The sequence below is a fragment of the Aquila chrysaetos genome, chromosome Z (assembly GCF_900496995.4).
Source record: "Aquila chrysaetos chrysaetos chromosome Z, bAquChr1.4, whole genome shotgun sequence".
Classification (NCBI taxonomy): domain Eukaryota; kingdom Metazoa; phylum Chordata; class Aves; order Accipitriformes; family Accipitridae; genus Aquila; species Aquila chrysaetos.
In genome coordinates, this window is record NC_044030.1 from 27,699,600 (window position 1) to 27,721,313 (window position 21,714).

The 21,714-nt window shown below is 36.3% G+C and overlaps 1 protein-coding gene across 2 annotated transcripts in view; it reads right to left on the reverse strand.

Moving 5' to 3' along the window:
* PPIP5K2 (diphosphoinositol pentakisphosphate kinase 2) overlaps positions 1 to 21,714 on the reverse strand; it is a 51,599-nt gene that overhangs the window by 11,933 nt on the left and 17,952 nt on the right. For both annotated transcript variants that reach the window (XM_030003912.1, XM_041120893.1), the window contains exons 9-25: positions 21,125 to 21,246; positions 19,480 to 19,581; positions 18,835 to 18,921; positions 17,227 to 17,302; positions 17,032 to 17,141; positions 15,974 to 16,059; positions 15,157 to 15,282; positions 14,925 to 15,046; positions 11,227 to 11,409; positions 9,084 to 9,225; positions 7,774 to 7,997; positions 6,062 to 6,189; positions 5,747 to 5,861; positions 4,315 to 4,422; positions 4,113 to 4,229; positions 3,191 to 3,364; positions 676 to 849 (exon numbers count right to left, since the gene is read on the reverse strand). In XM_030003912.1, the coding sequence (XP_029859772.1) occupies positions 676 to 849; positions 3,191 to 3,364; positions 4,113 to 4,229; positions 4,315 to 4,422; positions 5,747 to 5,861; positions 6,062 to 6,189; positions 7,774 to 7,997; positions 9,084 to 9,225; positions 11,227 to 11,409; positions 14,925 to 15,046; positions 15,157 to 15,282; positions 15,974 to 16,059; positions 17,032 to 17,141; positions 17,227 to 17,302; positions 18,835 to 18,921; positions 19,480 to 19,581; positions 21,125 to 21,246 (2,196 nt within the window). The remainder of the gene's footprint in view (positions 1 to 675; positions 850 to 3,190; positions 3,365 to 4,112; positions 4,230 to 4,314; positions 4,423 to 5,746; positions 5,862 to 6,061; positions 6,190 to 7,773; positions 7,998 to 9,083; positions 9,226 to 11,226; positions 11,410 to 14,924; positions 15,047 to 15,156; positions 15,283 to 15,973; positions 16,060 to 17,031; positions 17,142 to 17,226; positions 17,303 to 18,834; positions 18,922 to 19,479; positions 19,582 to 21,124; positions 21,247 to 21,714) is intronic.

Sequence of the window (21,714 nt, forward strand, 5' to 3'; positions counted from 1 at the left end):
AAACAATATCTCAACATACTAAACAATCTTTAGATCTTCACTGGTACTTCAAAAAAATTTATTGTTGCTTTTTTTCTTGCCTTTCCCCCCCAGTATTTAGAAAAATCTTTGAAATATTGTACAAGTCAATGGATGACGTACTGTGTTGGGAGTTTCAGATACCTCCAGATACAGAAGGCAAGAATTATTAGTGCTAGAGTTTTTCCCCTGCAGTAGTTAATACCAGGCCACTGAAAATATGATATATGCAAAACAAGTTTTGAATAGCAATATGAAGTACCAAATAAATTATTTTAAATGGTATTGGTTGCAATTATTAAAAAAAAGCTTTTCAATTTACCTACCACCAAATTAAGCAAAGTTGGTTTTAAAGTCTTAAAGGACAACTAAACCAAAGCAGAGATCTCTTTCATTAGGCAGTAGACTAAGTCTTTTTTACTGTGGTAACATTTGCAAATCCTATAAAGAAACCAAATTTTTAGGAAAACATGTAACATATTCAGTGGAAAAACATGCACTTGCTCTTTTTCCCCCCAAACATTCTCGGGAAGTAATTTTAAGAAGTGGAAGAATTTGCTTCACACATAATCCATAACAAGGGATTAGATGTCCTTAAAGACAGTTGGTTGTTGCTTGGAATGCATAATAATGTTTAATGAAGTAAAGTTTAAAAACCTGTTGCCATGAGCCAAAAATACTGGATGTGAAAGCCAATGATTTAGGGGAGACAGGGGAAGAAGTGATTTGTTCCCCTGATCTGCGTCTTCGACGCCCAGTACCCACACCACTGGTGTAATGCAGCCAGGTACCAATACACTCTGGGCTAGACACACTCAGGGGGCTCTCTTCCTGGAAGTGAGAAAGGGGGCAAAAAACAGCAAAGCATGCAAAGTTAGATTCAACAGAGCCAAATGAACAGAAAAGAAAAAAACCCAATCTGTTTGCACCCTTTTATATACTGCTTTTAAAACTATTAAACAGCAAACAGGAAAGAGTAATATTACAATATTAGGAAGTTATCAGTTCCACTTTTATCTTTTCATCCAATTATATCTTTTAAGACAACTCTTTGATCAAATTTCTGGTAGACTAATTATTAGATATGAGAGAAAAGTAATTGTCATCAATTGATGCATAACTCTAAGAATTTCCCACACATTGGAAACAGAATATGTTATCCTTGACATACCATTTAATAGTTTTCCCCCTCTAAGTACATTAAACTTTCCTATTTATTACTTAATAGTTTTCTAGTCTATAACCTTACCTAAAAGATTCTCATTTTTAGAATTGCCTTTGAGACTTTACAGCTGACTCACAGGTAGTAGCACCAACCTGACTGGTAGTAGTTTTCCAACCTTAAAAAAGCCCTAAGAGTTCTAATGCTGGACACCTATCAAGACTTCAAGGGAGGACAGTGTCAGGCTAAGAGTCCCCCATGCCCTACATCATTATGTATCGTTAGCAATCAACATTTTTAGCTATATAGAATTTGATTCCCAATGCTGATGAGCCATACTTTCTTGTTTTACTGTTAGAACTCTGCTTTTTTTTTTTTCATGACTCAATCGCAGTTGTGATCCTTATGTAAATATTGCTGACTATACCCCAGATTAAAACTTCAATATAATCTCACACCTGACAGTGTCCTTACAAATTAACGGACATAGGTGAAGAGAGAATTGCCTTACAGGAGGAAGGAGAAAAAAAAAAAAATGTTCAAGGCAGTTGCAGTTTAAGTTGCAATGACTTTTTTTAAACATTTCAAAATACCATTTGGTTTTAATATTCCAAATACTGGTTTTGCAGATTTCAGTAGGCCAGATGAAACTTCCATTTTTACTTTTTCAAAAAAAGTTTCACAGTATATGCTTTCTTTAAATTGGCTATTTTCTTCCAGCAAATAAACAGGCACTGAATGCTGAAACAATTCCATCTGAACATATGTTATCTGCACAGTCAAAACTTAGCAATTTATGTTATTGATACCTTTGAAAGTAACTTCTATATAATTTATGAAAATGGTTAAAAGTTGGAAGTAATAGACTATTAAGTTATGTGTATTTGAACTCATAACTAGGAGGGGAGTTTGCATGATCATAGTGAAATCAGCTTTTAAAAATCCAAAATATTGATGTTGTGAGCATTTGTTTATGATAAAACTTGGAAATAGAATATATAAAACATTCACATTTATTATCTCTGTTAATTTATGGAAGTCATGTGAAGTTATACAGATACCCTTACAGAAGGGACCATGCATCTTTTTCTCTCCACGCTACCAATAACCAAGTTACTTGCAAATCTGTAATACTTTCATTGCATACAAACAGCCCATTCCCAACACAGACATGAAAGGAAAAGCTTTTAGTATGAATCTTCATTTCTGATGGTTTTAAGCAACTGAAAATGAGGCAATAAGAAGCTGTTAGTCTGCTTCTAGCGTTAATATCACAGAAGTGCCTCTATGCACCATCTGAAGCTTTGGCGCTCAACCGTACGAATGGTATCAGTGATACTGCCGTGCATCACCTCACCTCTGTGACATTAAAGCCATACCTGTGAAGCACACCTAGATGTCATGGCCTTCAACACAGGAGACTAGACTGTTCAAGATGTTATCTGAAGAATTCATGAAACACAAACCCCACCCACTTAGAAAAAGAAAGCTTCCGGTTTATTCTCTTACCTTCAAATGCTTGACAAATGGAGTCACTTTCACCCCACGTGAAAGCAAATACAGCAGAAGACATGTCTCTCACTTCCTGTACCTCCCCTACCACCCCCAATCCCTCCATTCCCTCTCAGCGTGATGACCCTGAAGTTTTGCTTAATTCCCAATAGCAGCTGTCTTGTAAGGATGAATACAAAAGCAATGTATGTTAGTTTGAAGATGTAAGTTTAGACTGAAAAAGTCTTCATTTTCAAATACCGGCTTTTCTAAAATGGCTTAAAAAGATAAAAGGAAATAAGACTTATTGTAAAATAATAATTCATTTAAAAAAAAAATTCCTTCAGACAAATTACTGCCATGAAGTACTTCCCATAGAGTAAGAGCAACCCTTTTGTGAGGCATAACATCATACTGGTTCTGTGTAATCAAAAGCAGAAATACATTCGGTTTTGTTTTGTTAAAAGTAAGCAAAAGTTAATTTCTGTGAAAGACATTATCTGGAACATAAATACTTACTTCAACAGAACCAATCTTCCTGGATCTTGGAAGGGGTGACTTTCTGTGTATGTGAATTGGGTCTGATACCATTGGCTTGAACATCACTACTGACCGGTCTGCTTCATCTCTTTTAAGAGCATGTGCCTCCTCATCACTATCATTTCTATGAGAGGTTTTCTTCGAGCCTTCATTCTACAAATGATACATAATTAATTTTCAATTCAGCTGCACACTTTGCAACATGTAGACAGAAGTGGCTGTTAAATAAATCTTCTGTGTAAACATAAAGCCAGATGATTCTAAAAATACAAGATGTAAATCACATATTATTGAACAAATAACTTTAATAACCTATGTATTTGCTCCTAACCAGCCACTGCATACGATAGCATGGTCCTAATCAACCACACTGTTCATCCAACATATCTTACTCCAATTTTCTGTTGACATAGTAATAAAATCCTGGCCCCACAAGCCAATAGAAGAATTCCAGCCAAGCTTTGATTTAATTTATTTCTCAAATAGCAGGTGGTAACTCCACAGACTTGCCCATACATCTCTGAAAATATCAATCCTTCCTCAACTATCTGTATTCATAACATGCCAAACTACCTTACTTTCTTAAATGTTTCTTTCAGTTGCCAGAATATCACTGATGTGACACTGATGTTGATATCACTTTTCTTACAGTGAGTATTTCATATTTCTAGCAAAAATTCTGGCAAAGCCATTAGAAGGTCCAAATTATCTGTGCCCATTACCTCAGTGTCCATTCAAAATGGAATAATACATTGGGACTGTCTATATTTTACTAGACAGTTTTCTACCAAAATAAAAATCGCATTTGTATTTTTTACCTAGCAATTGCCCAGTGTTTATTTTAGGTATGTCCGCATCCAGGAAAACAAACTTTTGCTTTAAAGAAAGGCATAATTATTACCTCTCTGGAGGCAGGTCTGTATCCATACCCAGCTGGTAAATTTTTATCTTCCTCACAACCTTTGGCTCCTGGACTAAAGTGCAGCTCTACATGAAAACGTTCTTCTGAAGAAAGTTCCTGAATGAAATGATTCAGTAGGTTTACACTTTAGTACATAGCTTAGTACTACTCGTTTCTGAAGATACTTATCCATTTTAAATACCTTGTTTGGATCCTCGTAAAGCATGATAACAATCTGTGTCATGTAATTGAGTTCATTGACAACATTTAAATAATCCATTGCTCGTTTCCATTGTTCATCTTTTGATTCCTTATGAAGGGGAAAAAAAGTATCAACAAATAAACCCCAACAATTTTCTTTAAAAAGACTGATGATTTCCCTTTTTCCCCATTTACATGGATTTTACATTCACAGCAGAAGTACAAAGCTCACAGCTAAGGAAAAAACAGAGATACAACCAGAAAAAAAAGTGACTTAAAATTACTCAAGGAATGAAACATGGACATCAGAATTTTTCATATTTTATTTCAGTGTATCTTTCATGTTCTTTTGCCAATGACAATATATGTCTTGTAGACAGAGACACTTTTTAAACTCTCCTTATGGGAATTGTTAATTTTGCAATAAACTAGTTTCAACTACTATATTGTGGAAAATGTTTCTAGATACCACTCTACCAGTCAAACACACAAAGGAAGTGAAGGCTTCTAGTATATAGAAGAAATACAACCATTACATCCCAAACTATTTAAAATGAATATTCACCTTTTTTCATGCTCTAGAAAAAATAAATTTAGTAATCCACCTTAAAGGAAATGTAAAAGTTTATCAGCCTAAAACTAGGACTGTGTCTCCTGTAGCATGTCACAAAGGTCTAGGATTAAAAATGCTTTTGCCATTAATGAGTTTAGTTATCTATTACCAGAAGCAAGTATGTCAAAACAACCATTTCAAAAGTTAGTATATTAATCAAGATCTGCCTCAGAATCAGCTATGTAGGCTTTGTGGTGCTGGATTTATCCTCTCCAAGAGCTCAATTAGGTCATTTCTGAATCTGGAGACCTTGCTTTTTTTAGTCCTTGGTTTCAAAACCAATCAGATGGAGAATAATGCACCACCTTCAAGGTATTCTGCAACAATATAGGAAAGTAAGACAATCCACTGAACAGGAGAAACTTGGCATTACATGAGCATTCTTGTAGTCAGGTAGGGAGGTCTTGACAATATGCCAATGGTCAAAAACAATAAGCCAGTCCAAAAGTGAATTCAAGAGAACCCTTAACAATGACTTGAAGGAAAAAGAGTTGAAAGAATTATAGCTGACAACATAAGAGAAAAAAATGGATTATCTGCCCTTTTCAAATCTCTTTGAGACCATAACATATACGGCTGAACACACCAATGGAATTCAGCATTACTTTAAAGGGCTTGCTGATTTCTACCAGTGTGCACACCAGCAATTTGAAATATGTCTCTGCATATATAATAGGAAATCAAATGTTTGAAAAAGTGTGATAAATTTCAAAGCCACCTAAGAAAATTAAGCTTTCAATTGACACAATTTTAGTACAATTGAGTCCTTTTGGTTCCTCTCAAAATATCAGAGCTTTATTAGAAAAAGTGTTCAACTTACATCACATAAGGCACCATAACGAAGGGTGGATAACAGGGAGTGGACGTGACTCTCGCTGGTGAAATACAGTCGTGTACGAACATGGCGTTCAGGGGACATAACACCCCTGGAGTAACTTGAAAGAAAAAAACCCCAAAACTTATTAGACCATAATGAGATGTGTCCCTGTTTTAGAAATAGCTGTCAACGAATAAATAAATCATACTTTTAAAATTACTATGAGCTAGTAAGACATTTCAAATATGAAAGCTATGGAATATCTCCATTAAGTCTTACAGAAATTAATGTGACCATGTAAAAAAGTAAAAGACTTACAGAGGGTGAAGCTTATTTACAGTATCATCATCTTGAGTCCTCTGAAGGTCAGAACGGATTTTTCTAACTAGAGGAGTGCAGTAACCTTTGGCAATCTCTAGTTTCTCAGCCTTAGAAATACCATATTCCTGTGTAAGAAGAAACTGACTTTTAAGTTAAACATTAAAATGCCTTCTAATTCAAAGCTTGTATATTAAAGCCAATTAGTCATCTGTTAGTTTGCTCTGGCTGCAAATTGTTTTAACATCTTTATTACATTTCATTACCGGTGCCCCTTCAAGGAACAAGTGGTTTGCCTTTTTGCTGTTTGATTTGACACAGAGAAACAGTTTTTCATTCACTAGTTAAACCACAAAAGTGGATTCACCTTCGGGTACAATGAAGCTCTATTTCTTAAGCAAAACATCTAGGGAATTATTCCTCCTCCTCCCCCCACTGCACTCTCCAGATTTAGACATCTATGATGCATTTCATCTCACTCGATTTCAGGTAACTTTTTTTTTGTTTTAAATAATCAATAAAGAGACATAGGCATATTATCTATTTAATATGTCTATCTTAGTTTTGGATAAACCACCCCACAGAAAGATCTCCTATTCACCTCAAATAATACTGAAAATAGTAGTTAAATACAACTGGAAAACATTATATTTGTTACAGTATCTACAATATTTTAAAATCTTCTCTTCCAGAAGCTTCCTGCTCTGTTCTATACATGACATGAAAGTGCTCTCATAATTTTGATGGATATTCTTGCTACCCTAGAGAGCAACATAAGCACTTTTCCTTTGCATTATGTACACTTATCAAGTTTTTTTTGTTCTTCTTCCTTCAGTATGTGTTCTCATTTTTACCTATTCTTCTCTAACACTCTATTCAAAATTTAAGCTTAACAGGCCCATATAACACAACACATACTTGCATCATTGGTCTTTTTGCTCTCCGTGCCGTCAGGCAGTTTGAGAGATGGGGCAAGAAAGAAGATCCGTCACTTGCTGCATATAATATGGGTAATACCGCTCTTACAACAGTGCTCTAACTGCAGGGACACTTGGGGAAAGCTTTAGTCTGCTCTGTCTTGTTATCACAAGACAATTCAATGACCTGCAGTCCACAACATTTTAGAGCTAACCTGAGTTTAACAGACTGTAGTATGTGGAAGTTTAACTTGTCTGTTTCTGGCCTGAAATTCCATGATACTTAATGTGTACACTTTCATCAGGGAGTGTCAGCATTTTGAAGCAGCAGAAAGGTCTTTTAAAATTTAAAATGCTTAAGACAAGTGAAATTAGATAGATTAGGATTAACTGTAATTTGCAAAGAGCCTGAAAATGAAATTTCTAAAAGCAGGAAGAATGAAATTAAATGCAGTTTCAGAACGCACAGTTGTTCACAGGGGCTCTACTTAAATCTATGAAGAATGGCTGAGATGAACCACTTTATTTTAATACACTGCAGTAAAGGAAGCAAACATGTTCACATCTTCATTTGCTAGAAAAATTCATTCTGAACACAGCTTAGTGAATTATGAATCAAATTTTTCTTACAAAAAATAATCAGCTTGCTACCAGAAAATAAGAGGTAATGTTAAAGGCTTCTACTACTACAAAATACAGGAACCTTCAATAGAAAAGGCAGAGTAGATGTTTTCACAAAATTTGAAGAAGCATTTATTCTATAACTTATTCTATTTAATAACTGAAATAGCTTACCTGAGGGATCACAATGTCAGCTAAAGCCTTTGAAAGCCTGTATAATTCCATTGTGTTTTCTAATTTTAAGGAGCCATTGTGCTGCACGTCATATTTTATACAGTCATAAATATCGGGAATTTTGCTAATATCATATCTTCCATTTTTTGTTTTAAAGTCTTTTTCCAGCTTGGCCCACCTGCGCAGCATCAGTTCTAGTGTTTCACTGTGGTACAGCTGAATATCTGTATAGACACATATAAGTAATCAAGACCACCCAAGTAACAAAAGGGAAATTTTAATTACATGGTTGTAACAGTTGAATGCACAGAGATAAAAGGGATCAAATAAGTTAACTTATTCCTTCTAAGAAGAGGGAACAGACGTACACATATGGTTAATTTTAGTGCTGAAAGCATCACAGCTACATAGCTACATCCAGATAGTAGAAAGCTTCACTGCAGAAATGCACTACTGATCCTTTAAGCAAAGCTACAGCAAAGAATAGAGTGTCCTACAGCACAGATCATACATAAAAAAAAGCAACAAAAAAAAAGCTGGGAGAAAATTCTAGAAGGGACGAAGTGGAGCATGACAACATCTCTGTTTTAGAACAGACCACACATCCGATTTGTCTCTCTCTCCTGCGTGTGTCAATAGCAAAAGCCAAGAGCCTGGTAGAAAGGATGGATTATCCCCATCCCAGGATAGGAGATTAGACCAAATACACAAAACCCACTGATATTATGTACAGGTGACAGTTCTACTGCTAAACCTCAGAACAGAAGCTGTTTGCAAACTACACGCTGCAGAGAACACTGATAGCAAGTATTCCAGTATTTAGCTAGTACCAAAAAAGCACTATGGTCACCTCCAGCTCTAGTTTTCCTGTGTCACTGGTTCACCACCATTAATACTGAGCATCATTCTATGCAATACTACTACACATCATACAGCAAGAAACAGATCTTCAGCAAAGATACTTAAATATGAAAATGTACCTATGTAACTTAGCTTTAGTACCATCTGCTTTTCCTATTACTTTTGCGGACTACTGAGTTTCAAATAATTAAGACAAGAATTTCTGCAAACATTTGAGGACTAGCCTGAACTTCTGAACACCACTAAGAGCCCTCATCTGCAATACGACCACATGTTCCTCCTGCTTTTTACTGTAAAATTATGCATATGGAATCAGACTGCGAAAATCCCTAACCCGTTGTTTGTTAAAGTTCTGCTAAAAGCGAGTTTAATGAAGAAAAGTTATGTTACAATTTTCTCTCGGATGTAAACAAGAGAAACTAAATACAACTACAAAAATGTTTAAGTACCTGCAGACTTTGGATCTTCCATTCTTTGCCTGATCTGCGAAGTCAAGCTCTGGATCAAGGAATAGACCTTGTCACATGTCTTTACAGGATTTTTAATAACCTGCATTGATTTTATCAATGAGATGCTTCCAGATGGAGTAAGCTGCAATTTAAAATGAACACAGAATTATCTAAACAAGCTGACCAGATTTGAAAGAACTAAGAGATAAGATGGAATGTCTGAAAGATTGCAAGTATTGGAAAAAAGCATTAAAGCAGGTTGCTATTAAATTTTGAAACCATTTCTCAATTATCTACTCCTTTTGAGGCATTAAGAAAATATATTAAAAGGTAGTAAGATTTACTAGAGATTCAAAGGTGACAAGAAATTCATAGAGCAACTAATTCTATCCAGTAAACGTGAGCAATTTCACGAGTTCCTCAAATTTTTTCCAAGACAGGAAAATTGGAAAGACATTTAAAACTTTGTACAAACTTAGCAACTTTCCATAACTTCCTTTCAAGTAACTACGGTATTCAAAAGCTTAAAAAAATTATATAAGAAATGTTATTGTTAGGCTACATGCCTTATAAAATACTTTTTGTTCTACAAAGTACTCTCCTTAGCATAACTGGAAAGAACCACCAGATTTGCAATAGTAACTGATACCTGAAAAAAAAGTTTGTCTCTTCCTGTTTTAGGTTTCTGTCTCTAGAGGACTGCAGCACACAAACACAAACAGAAAGAAACCTTTTAAATGCACATATATCAAGAACATACAAGATGTCCTTCAAAGTGACTTAATTATAGAAATTGCAGGAGCTACAAATTATCACCATCAGGTTGAGTGTCACTAAAACAATACAGTCAAAATCCATGTAAGTGAGGCTTAGCCTCACAATTTTTTCAGAAAAGTCTGTGTAATCCAAAGTAAGCAAACAATAGTATTAAACAATAATTTATATACAAAACACACATACATATTTGCACTTTCCTCAGTTTCCTCAAATGCACAGGATAATTTGGATATGGAAAACTTCTGCCCTCTACCTAATAGTACGCAGTTCCTACCTATTATGACCAAGTAAATCAATAGGAAACGTGTTCTGGCACAGAAAAAAACCCCATGTTATTTTCCCAAATTGCAAGTAAGTTAAGAAAACAAACAAACAAACAAAAAAATTCCCCCAAAGTAATTATCACTTCATAATCCCAAAGGTTAGTTACTTTCAGTGACTGTCTTAGAAGAGTATGCTCTATTAGTTCCAGCCACATTTCAAATCCCATTATAGCTATACAGTAAAAAGAAGGGGGAAAATAAATAAACCCCTGAGACCTTGTATCGTCTTACTTTTTCCAAGTACTGCTGAATCCACTGCTGGCAGTGGTTTGGATGACACTTTTAATCTACATTTTTAAACGAATCCACATAGATCCATACATGCAGGTTAGTAAAATTATTTTTCAATAATTTGCTCTCAATACCTTTTAGAAAACAGCAGTTTAAGCTTAAACCTCACTTGAGGACTTTTATTTAGTTGTTTTACCAGAAAGAGTATAGGCAATTGAAAGAGAAAGAAGTTTCTTAACAATAACAAACATTACTTATATTTAAAACCAGGAACAATCATGTGTGTTCTGTACTAAGTCAACATAAAGTATATTACTATGCATTACTTTAACATTTTAATGAGATTTCCTTTCACTGATTAGAAAGTATTCTACTGGTTTTCAGCATCTTAGTATTCTTTGAATTAAAAAAAAGGCCTTGTAGTTGATCAAATATTGAAACAACTGCAGTAGGTGGGCAATACATTTTGTAATACCACACACTGGCAAAGTAAAGATTACAGAAAGTGTAAAGAAAATAGTTTCATTTCTTGAATAGTTAAAATATTTTTAATGGAACATTGAAAAAGATTTATGAATGAGGTCCCTATTTACTCCTATTTCAAAGTTTGTAGGTATTCTGATTACTCAAATTGCAAGACAGCTCAAAGTATCTAATATCGCAATTGGTACAGCTTCCTTTGTAGTTCAAACTATTTGCAAGCACACAAGTAATTTTTCACAATAGATACATAAAATCACTGCTTATTACTTTTACACAAGAATTTGAATGGCTATTTATTTCATTTTATAGGAAACTAATCATATGCTAACCTTATCATAGTCATCAGCAGTAAATTCTCTGTCTCTCTGGAGAATTTCATGGAGTCTTGCTTTAACACGATGCTGACAGCTGCTTAAAGAATCACTGTCGCTGTCCAACAGACCATTCATATTAGCACTTTTTACCATCTGGACAAGAATAGGAGTCAGCTCTCCCTCTAAGGCCAGTAGTCCCTGAAGTGAATAGTACAATTAATCAGGCAAACACATAAAGATGAGAATATAGTATCTTAAAAAAACCACCCAAAACACTAATTTAAATTCAAGATTGTATCACTTGCCTATGGGTTAGATAAACAGGGACTTGGCAGACAATGCAGATACTTGCACAGAAATGGCCCCTAAAACACTACCTTGGTGGGCAGGGTTGCTATAGTTGGTGCAACAGTGATGGTGACAGGTCATAAAGCATGGTCCCCAACACCAGCTGAAGTGACTGTAGCATTTCAGTGGTGCCAACATTCCTCCTGGGAGGCCATAGCTGTTCAGGTCTTGGGTTGCAGGGAGGGCATGGTGCCTTCTCACTGAGGCTGGGAGCAACAGCAGCCTGACTTATGGGGGACATGCTCTGCTCAAGGCATTGAGTCACCAGACAGTAGCTATGGGAAGAGTTAGCACACTGAATAGCAGCTGGGAGGACAAATGGGAGACAGACAGGGTCTTTGCAGAGACCCTACAAAGGCAAAAGCCCAAACCCTCTGTGGCACAGAAGGACAATCAAAGGCTACAGTTGAACAAGAGGTGAATGGAGACTCCCAAAATGGAGAAGGCTGGAAACTTTTGTGATTTTTCTGGCAACAGAGGGGGTCTAGGATAAGGAAGGAAATGGGGTGGTGTCTCCTCAAGCCTGCTGACCAAGGAGAAAGCAAGACAAATGGCTGAAATACTTCTGCCCCAACACATGCAGCATGGAAACAAACAGGAGAAATAAGAAGTCTGAACACTTGCAGAGCTTTAACTTTATTCAGATTACAAAGATGTGGTGGAATAGTTCACACGAATGGAGTTTTGCTATAGCCAGATACTGGGCCTTTTGGAAGCCAGGAAGGCAAAGAGGCAGAGTTGGGCTCTATATAAAGGAGTAGCTTGAACACCAGGACCTTTGCTTTCAAACCAGTGACAAGCAAGTTGAGATCTTATTTGTAAGGATCAAAGGACAAATAAGCACAGGGCAGCATCATGGTGGGCCTCTGCTACAGACCACCCAACTTAAAAGGGGAAACAGATGAAGCCTTCTTAACACAACTGGAGAAAGCCTCCTGATTGCAGGCCCTGTTTTCCATGGGTGCCCTTAGCCCTGGGTACCTCATGCATGGGCAATATTGCGGGGACAAGCAATCCAGATATCTGGAAAACACCCAGGACAATTCTTTGACACAGGTTACTGAGGAACTATTGATCAGAGGCATTCTTCTGGACCTGTTACTCAGAAGTGTCAGGAATGTGGAGGTCAATGGCAGCCTCGATAATTGAAACCTGATATTATGACAGATCCTTGTAGAAGTGAACAAGACAAATAATTGCATTAGAGTCCTGGACTTCAAATGAGCAGACTTTAGCTTGTTCATGGAATCCTATGGAGGAGTGTCCTGAAGGACAAAGGTGCCCAGGACAGCTGGATGATCTTCAGAGACAGCCTTCTCAAAGCAAAAGAGCAGCCCACTCTCACATATGGAAAATCATGCAGAAGGTCAGCATGGACGAAAAAGGAACATACAGAAGGTGGAAGCAGGGAAGGGCTGCTTGGGAGGAACAGAGACACAACCTGAACATGATGAATAGAATTAAAAACCTGGAGAGGCTGTGGAGTCTCCATTCCTGGAGATACTCAGAACTTGGATGGATATGATTCTGAGCAACCTCATCCAAACTGGCTCTGTGCTGTGTGGAGTTGGACTACATGACCTACAGAGGCTCCATGAAACCTAAACCTCCCTATCAGTCTGTATTATTACTGAAATTCATTCACCTAAAAAGTATTTATGTAACACTTGCACTGTCTGTGTCCTCTTACACAATTAAAAGATCACTGAAATGAGGAAGTAAGTGAATAAATTATTAACAAGTAGAAGTATTATGCATGCAAAGGGCTACTTGGGAGGAGGAGCAAAACAGGAATTTGCCTAGCATGAAGCAAAGTAAAAGAATACTTTGGCAAGCATTATAGATGTAGGATGTTCTGAATTCTGTCTTTTATATGAATAGTTCCTATAAATTCATGTTTGTAACAAAAAAAAAAAAAAGTTCATGCTTTTTAAACATCACCACAAAATTTTTATAATCTCACATCAAAAAATACATGTAAAAAAAAGATTTCTATTAAGTGCCAAGATGTAGTACTGCTACCATGTCTTACTTATTAGGTATCCATTTTGACAGGCCCAAAGTAAAAAGTCTCCTGTAAAAACTTTAAGAAAGCTCTTCTATTAATTCCAAAAAAAGCATGAATGTATAGTCTGTACAATTTCCCATTAAAATATATGCCAAGTAGCTTATTAATTCCACATTTCTAATAGCTTCAAACCCTCTAATTTCCCCTATAAATTTACAAACCAATGAAAGAAGTATGGTTTCAATGAAAAGTGTTGCCTTTTGAACCCCAAATCTTCTGGTTCAAATCACTGAAGTGACTGAAACTTGCAGTTTTTGCTCATGTAAAATAAATACATTATCTCAAATCAGTTCTAATGTCTGTGCTTTAACCAACACACACACACAATCTGTCACAGAAATCTGGCAAAATTTGAGGAAAGTAAGCACTAAACAGATAAGCAAGGTGCAAACTAAAAATGTTGCCAATCGCATCCTGGGCTGCATTAAAAGAAGTGTGGCCAGCAGGTCGAGGGAGGCAATTCTCCCCCTCTTCTCCGCTCTTGGGAGACCCCACCTGGAGTGCTGCATCCAGCTCTGGTGCCCTCAGCATAAGAAAGACATGGACTTGCTCGAGGGGATACAGAGGAGGGCTACGAAGATGATCGAAGATGATCGGGGGCTGGAGCACCTCCCCTGTGAGGGTAGGCTGAGAGAGCTGGGGTTGTTTAGCCTGGAAATGAGAAGGCTCTGGAGAGACCTTATAGCAGCCTTCCAGTACTTAAAGGGGGCCTACAGAAAAGATGGGGAGGGACTCTTTATCAGGGAGACTGTAGTGATAGGACAAGGGGTAAGGGTTTTCACTGAAAGAGGGTAGATTTAGCTTAGATATCAGGAAGAAATTCTTTACTTTGAGGGTGGTGAGACCCTGGAACATGTTGCCCAGAGATGCTGTGGATGCCCCCTCCCTGGAAGTGTTCAAGGCCAGCTTGCCTGGGACTTTGAGCAACCTGGTCTAGTGGAAGGTGTCCCTGCCCATGGCAGGGGGGCTGGAACTAGATGATCTTTAAGGCCCCTTCCAACCCAAACCATTCTATGATTTTGGAGGTTGCTACTGGAAAAGACTAAGTTATATTGCTAGGGCTGTACAATTAAAACCTGTCTGCATCTGCTCAAAGAACTTAAAATGCTTGGCACATTAATTGGATGCTTTTTCACATCGAACTAAATACTCTTTGAAAATACATTTCTTCTAAAACACAGCCTCATTATACACTTTGGACTCTAATAAACCATAAATCTCTCCCAGCCGTCAACAGAAAAAACAAACTTGAGATCATCAGAATTTTTAAAATTGAAAATACAATTTCACAGTGTACCTTTGCAAAAGCTGCTGCAGTCATCTGAACTCGTCCCTCATCAGAAGCGTAGATTTTGAGATCATGTCGGTAAGTGCTATGTAATCTAAGTAAACCACATCCAGGAAATCCAGCATAATCTCCTACCAAACAAACATTTCGCTCAAACTCTAATTTTGCACTTGATTACCTTCAAAAATGTTTTATGCCATTCAACACTTTTTTTTAAAATTATTATATATATTTTTTTTACCTTGTCCACCTGGATACATACACCTGAAAGCCCTTCCAAGTTCCTCTGCTTGAACCCTGCCTGCAGGGGTCAATTCTCCTCCCCATTTTAGAACCAGAAGCAGGGATGGCTCATTTCTTCTATTATCTAATTGTACACAGAGAGAGAAGTTTAGTAGTGAAGCATATTTAAATCTTTTGGGTTTTTTTTTTTTTTTTGCAAATGAACAAAAATATTTGGACTGTGCAGGGCTTCAGTAAAGGATCTCTGCAACATTATAAATGTTTAGTAGTGTTGTAACATTAAGAAAATATTGAACTGGAGAACTAAGTGGGCACTTAGAGAAACCTGAAGTAGTTAAAATCACAGAGAAAACATAAGTGAAAAATATTTAGCATGATATCTGAAGCAAAAAGTAAATTGAAACAGAAAAATTAAAACAAACTGGATGCTAAATACCCCACAGTTATTTCAGCCAATAACCATGGTCAAGGACCAGAAAAGCTTATAAAAGTTTTCAAGACAGCAGTAAATGTTGAGTGGGATTTTCTCATCCTGGTCCCAAAACACTATTTCTGGTGAATCACTGAAGCTTCTTTTCACCCTACTTTTCTGTTACAAAACAACAGTGTTAGAATATAAATTTACTACATCATACACCTAGTTTTAGGTGTATGATTTAGCAGATTAAGAGACACTGAGTATCTGCCAACAATACAAACATTCATTCAGAACAACATATTCCTTCTTCTTAACATCAAAACATGTTACACCACTAGTCCATGACTATTTAAATACACACGGTATTAAAAGATTAGGTGCAAAAGTAATACAATACCTTCCTCTTCACTGGAAGTCTTTGGGCAACCATGAGGAAGATACGTCAACTGAACTTTGCGATTTATGCCTGAAAAATGCCCATACCTGAAGTAGGAACAGGGCAAAGTGAGAGGGGAAGAGGGAGTAAAACATTTGTGCATTTGGCCACCGTTTATTGAAGCAGTACTTAGAACAAACCTAACTCAAGAAGCATAGAATGACTACAGAAATATCAACCATTCTACAATGAAACATTTAAAAATACTATCTACTACTTTTTTTCCCAACACTGAACATTAACACTGACAAGACAAAAAAAAAAAAAAAAAAAGCATTTGCAGATTGCACAAGTGATTTATCTATTCACATCCACAACTACAGCGGCTATCAGTATCCAGAATCTGATCTGGCAGTGTAGACAGCTATTTTATTAGCCAATTAAGTTCTCAAGTAGAACTCAGTATTTCAAACAATCACCATAAATGTCAATAATAACTGTCTTTGCCTTGTTTGTTTTTTTTTTTTAACTCAAATTATCTACTACCATTTAGAGTTCTGAGACCCCAGATCTTTAACAAACATTGAAGCCTTAGGTGTTTGGTTTTTTTTTTTTTTAAATTATTAAATATTCTAGGTTTAATATACAAAGCCTTAGGTATTTGGAATCCTTCAAGCTTCCTGCAAGTAGACAGTACACATGGTTAAAGTTCTTACTGTCTCAATCAGACCTCGTTATGTCACACACTGCAAGAAGCAGACCCTGCACTCAAATACTTTCATTTTAAAAACATGCAAGAAGATAAAATTTGAGATCAAAGAAAGTAACTTTTTTCATGTAGAAAGTATACTTAGACACTAGGTAAAGCATTAAGTTCAATTAAAAAGATAAGGAGAAAAATCAGAGAGATGGACCAGTTCTCCTTCATAATGTCAAACACGACATCCTTTCTCTCGATAATCCTTGTGCTTGAATTAATATATCATTACATATTTGATAACCATTGCAGTCCAAGTAGTAACTGGTCAAAATAGCAGATGCAATTTTGTTGCTATAAAACCTGAAAATTAGACACTTACATTTCTAACACAGTCTTCAGCTGTTCAAGTTTTGCTTTACTTTCTTCAATTTCAGAATCATTGTTTTGCCCAAGTTCTACAAGGAGTTGCCTTGCTATATCAAGCACTTCCTAAAGAAAGGAAATATAGGATTTATGTAAATAAATAATTTTCTACTTATAAAATACCACAGCAAGAAAATAAAGACAAACTTGCCTGCAACTGTTTTGGTTTTTTCAGTTTTAGTTTTCCAGATTTATATCCTTCACATTTTTCAAAGAGATCAAAAAACCTTTAAGAGAAAGAATACTGATTAAAAAATGCAGTTAGTAAGTTAAAATATCACTTGAACAAGTCTCTCTTAAACTTAAAGCTGTCTGAAATTAGCACCTTTACACTATTTGAAAAGCATGTTAAAACCTGCACTACAGAGGTCAAATCAACATTTATTCAAATCCTATTTCCCAGGAAAGTCTTCAACACATTAGAGAAATGAGCACTGAAAACGTTCCTTGCTGACTTGCTACGTGTTAAAAAAACAAGGGGGGAAGATATTCTATATGTCAAATGACATAATATTTGAATATACAGCTATGTCAATTCTTAATCTTCAAGAATGATCCTGAACAGAAGTAGGGACCAAAGATACCAAATAAGCAGTCCTACACTTTTACGGCATGTATCTCTGAATGCAGGAATCTAGTTCCAAAACAAGTAGCTACTTTTTACTGAAATTGCACCTAATTCCAAGCCAGTTATGTAAGGCACTTTATGAATGCCAACATAAAGATGGTATCTACCAGAAATTCAGGGTCATCAAACTTTGGAAAAAGTAAAAGGCAAAAAGATGGTGCAGTAAGATCACAGCTCATACAAGAACTGTTATGATAAAAAGAGAAAGGCAGAAGTCACAGTGTATTGGGTCTGGATGAGATGGAGTTAATTCTCCCCATAGCAGCCCTCATAGCGCTGTGCTCTGCATCAGTAGCTAGAAAGGTGTTGATAACACACCAGTGTTTTGGCTACTGCTGAGCAGTGCTGGCACAGCATCAAGGCTGTCTCTCCAACATTTTTGACCCCCCTCAATGGCAGGCTGGGGCTGGGCAAGATCTTGGGAGGGGACATAGCCAGGACAGCTGACCTAAACTAACCAAACAGATATTCCATACCATATGACGTCAGCTCAGATATAAAAGCTAAGTAAAGGGAGACAGAAGGGGGGCATTTTTGTCTTCCGGAGCAACCACTACGCGTACTGAAGCCCTGCTTCCCAGGAAGTGGCTAGATATCGCCTGCCGATGGGAAGTAGAGAATAACATCATTTGTTTTTCTTTGCTTTCCCGCATGACCTTTGCTTTCACTTTATTAAACTGTCCTTATCTTGACCCACAAGCCTTTTGTTATATTTTCTCCCCCCTGTCCAGCTGAGGAGGGGCAGTGATAGAGCGGCTTTGGTGGGCACCTGGCACCCAGCCAGGGTCAACCCACCACACACAGTCAAATGGTGAACCAGAAATATTCTCTGCTGCATCATTTTGAATAAAGGCAGCTATAGAGACAAATGCATTTTCATTAAGATCAAAAAGATCTTAATGTTCACAAGGCACAGGATGTGATGAAGGAAGTCTGCACAAGTAATTTGACAGTCCTGTTAGAGAGGTGCATACTTGTTCATTAGCTGCAAGATCAGTTAGATTTAAAACAAACCAAAACAAAATCCAACTTGTATGATGCAATTCCTGCTCAATTCATTGTTTGCACATCCCCAGGAAGTGAGCTCTGCTCTAAAGCATACAAACTAATTTTTACCAAGATTCTACTTACTTCTGATGTTTTACTTCCATTTTCATTTTTTGTTTTGGTGTTCGGTCCCCATGGCGTATTACAGCTATAACACATCTAAGCTCCATCCTGAAATTTCAAAAAAATTATATTTCACAATTCTATATATGAGGGTCTCTTATTTAATATTAAAACCACCACAAATCAAGACAATTGACAAAGTCGTAGTTATCTGACATAACTACAGAAGTGATGGAAGGATATGCAAGAATATAAGGTTAACTGAAAATTATGTAAGGTATAAAATATAAATATTGATTTTAAGACTTGGGTAACTACAGAAAATCTATTTTAAGTAGTTTTTAAAACAACAATTCTGAGGTTCATTAAATGAGAGAGCATGTTTATTAGAAGTGCATATTAAGTTGGTGCTGGAACAATGATTAGCAGTGAAGGAAGCTATGTATGTAAGACACTAGACTTGAAAATCTGCTGTTCTATACTCAGCTTGACTAACGGTCAGAAATTCTGATTGCTGGCATAGTAATTGTGATTCCTTCCTTGTTTTCATGACACAAAACATGCGTTCATAGGCCAAAGTGGGCACACCTTGTGAAGAGAAAAAAAATTCACACAAAAGTTACAGTAGGAGTTCACACAATTCAGGTGTAGCTACTATTTTCTTACATTGTTCCAGACGTGGTTGGCACAATAGGGATGTCTTCAGCTTCCAAAGGAATTGACCATGGTATCTGAAACTGGGGAGCAAGTTCTCTCATTATGATATTTCTAAAAAAGGGGTTAAAAAGAAAAAAAAAAACCACTAAGTTTAAAGCACAGCTTATACACCACATACAAACTCCAGACCAAATAGGTAATATATACATGCATTTTTATCAATGTGGTTTTAGAGTACTAGCAGTCATGAGTCTCTAGATGCATATTTTTCTTTTAATTGTATAATAAAAACCTACTTAAACAACAATTTAAAGCCACTACAACTGCTACAGAGACAACATTAGCCTAATGGCCCTGGATTTGTAAGAAACCTCAGTTTTTGAACTCCAGGTCCTAAAAGACTTCTTTGGATATGATTTAGTCTTGTTCATTTAAATATTCAGACACCTGACTCCACTGCCTAACTGAAAGTCCCTGATATTCAGCAAGCCATTCTCATCAAAGAGTAACTGGTACCTTTAGTGGTAATTTCTGAAAAGTTTCTGTGATAGAACTGGAAAAATAGGTAAAGTCTGTGGTCATAACTACAAAATAACACTGCCTCCACCTACAGAAGGTTGTTAAATCTTGCTAATGTTCTATTTCCCAAGTATTTCAGCAAAATATACTGAAATTCAGATTAATATCTACATAAGAAGCAGTAACATGGCAGAAAAAAAAAAGTGCATCTTAAAGTAGCATAAGCCAAAATTTAATTTCTAAAAAGCTTGAAAAAAATCTGCTGTTATTTAACAGTGCAATGTATTACCTTAAGGAATAAAGCATGAGGAAAAAATGATGAAATAACTTTTTTTCAGAGAATTCAACAGCTACAACAATTTGAATAAAGAGAAATCAAAATGGGTCTGAGAATTGTAACTGTAACTCAAAATAGTGGCCTAAAACAACAGGACTACAGTTGTTGTCTAGGATTTCAGCTTAGTTCTTCCTCCATTTAGTAAGATCCCAGACCATCTGATAACGCAGAAAGTCATGCTGTGTCTCAACAGTGCAATCTCGCTGTAAAGCAAGTAATGGGGTCAAAATGGGATCAGCCTGCTTTGAGGGCAACATTTCATTGGCATAGAGTTCACTACCCAATTCTACGTGATCCCTTGTTATACCTTTTTTTGCTCCCAGTAGCAGAGAGAAGACAGTATGACAGAAAACACCTTGATACTACATCTGTTTGGATTTATGAGTATGAAATCCACAAATATGCAGGTATACAGCTGCTTCAGATCAAGAACAATATACATTAACTTGGGCATGTATTAAACAGCAGCAAGCATATCCATCCAGTGGTGCTTTTCTACTTGAAAAAAAACACAACTACCTTTAAGAACTTAATCTGGCTTTCAAAATACTTATTCAGTTAGCTTTAAGTGTTCACAAAACACTCAGACTCAGATGTTTTGGATGATTTTAGGAATAAAGAATTTATTTAGGATTCTTTTTAATATTTTATTTATTTTATTATTTAATTTAATGCCTTATTTTATGGTATATTTAATTTTAAAGAATTAATTTAGGAACAAGGAATAAGTAGCACATAAACTATACATACGACAGAACAAATAGGCAAAACTCCTGAAATAAATCAGTAAACTCTTACCCCAGTATCTTAGCACAATCATCATAGTATTTCATGGAGTTTTTCACAAAACTGAAGCCATTCACATCACAGACATAGGACTGTCCATTTGCACGCAGCAGATCAAAGCCACAAACTGTTTGCTGTTTTTAAGAATAAAAGTTTAAGTCATTGATCACCTTCCTTAGGATTGCTTATTCTAAATGAACTTTATATTTTAACATAGTATTCATCTGAAAACATGACAAAAATGACAGATTTTATACTTAGTACCTTTTGCCAGTTCCATGTTAGGTTCACTCATGCCATGCAAACATCATCCTATTTTTAACTTTATATCCCCAACTTGATTTTACCCCTCCTACATATCCCTAGCAGTATCAGTGTTGAAGGGCAAGTTCACATGTGCACAAACTTAACCTTCAAGATTACAGCATAAGCAATGACGGGCTTACAAACTCCCCATTCCGATAGTGGTTTCCCCCTACACATAGTTTTTAAGGGTGGCAGGCAAGAAATGAAAAATATCGATAAAAACATTTTTTTGTCCAAATTTAAATTTGACAGGATAGTTTTGACATTGATGTAATATTGACATTATTAGTACAGGA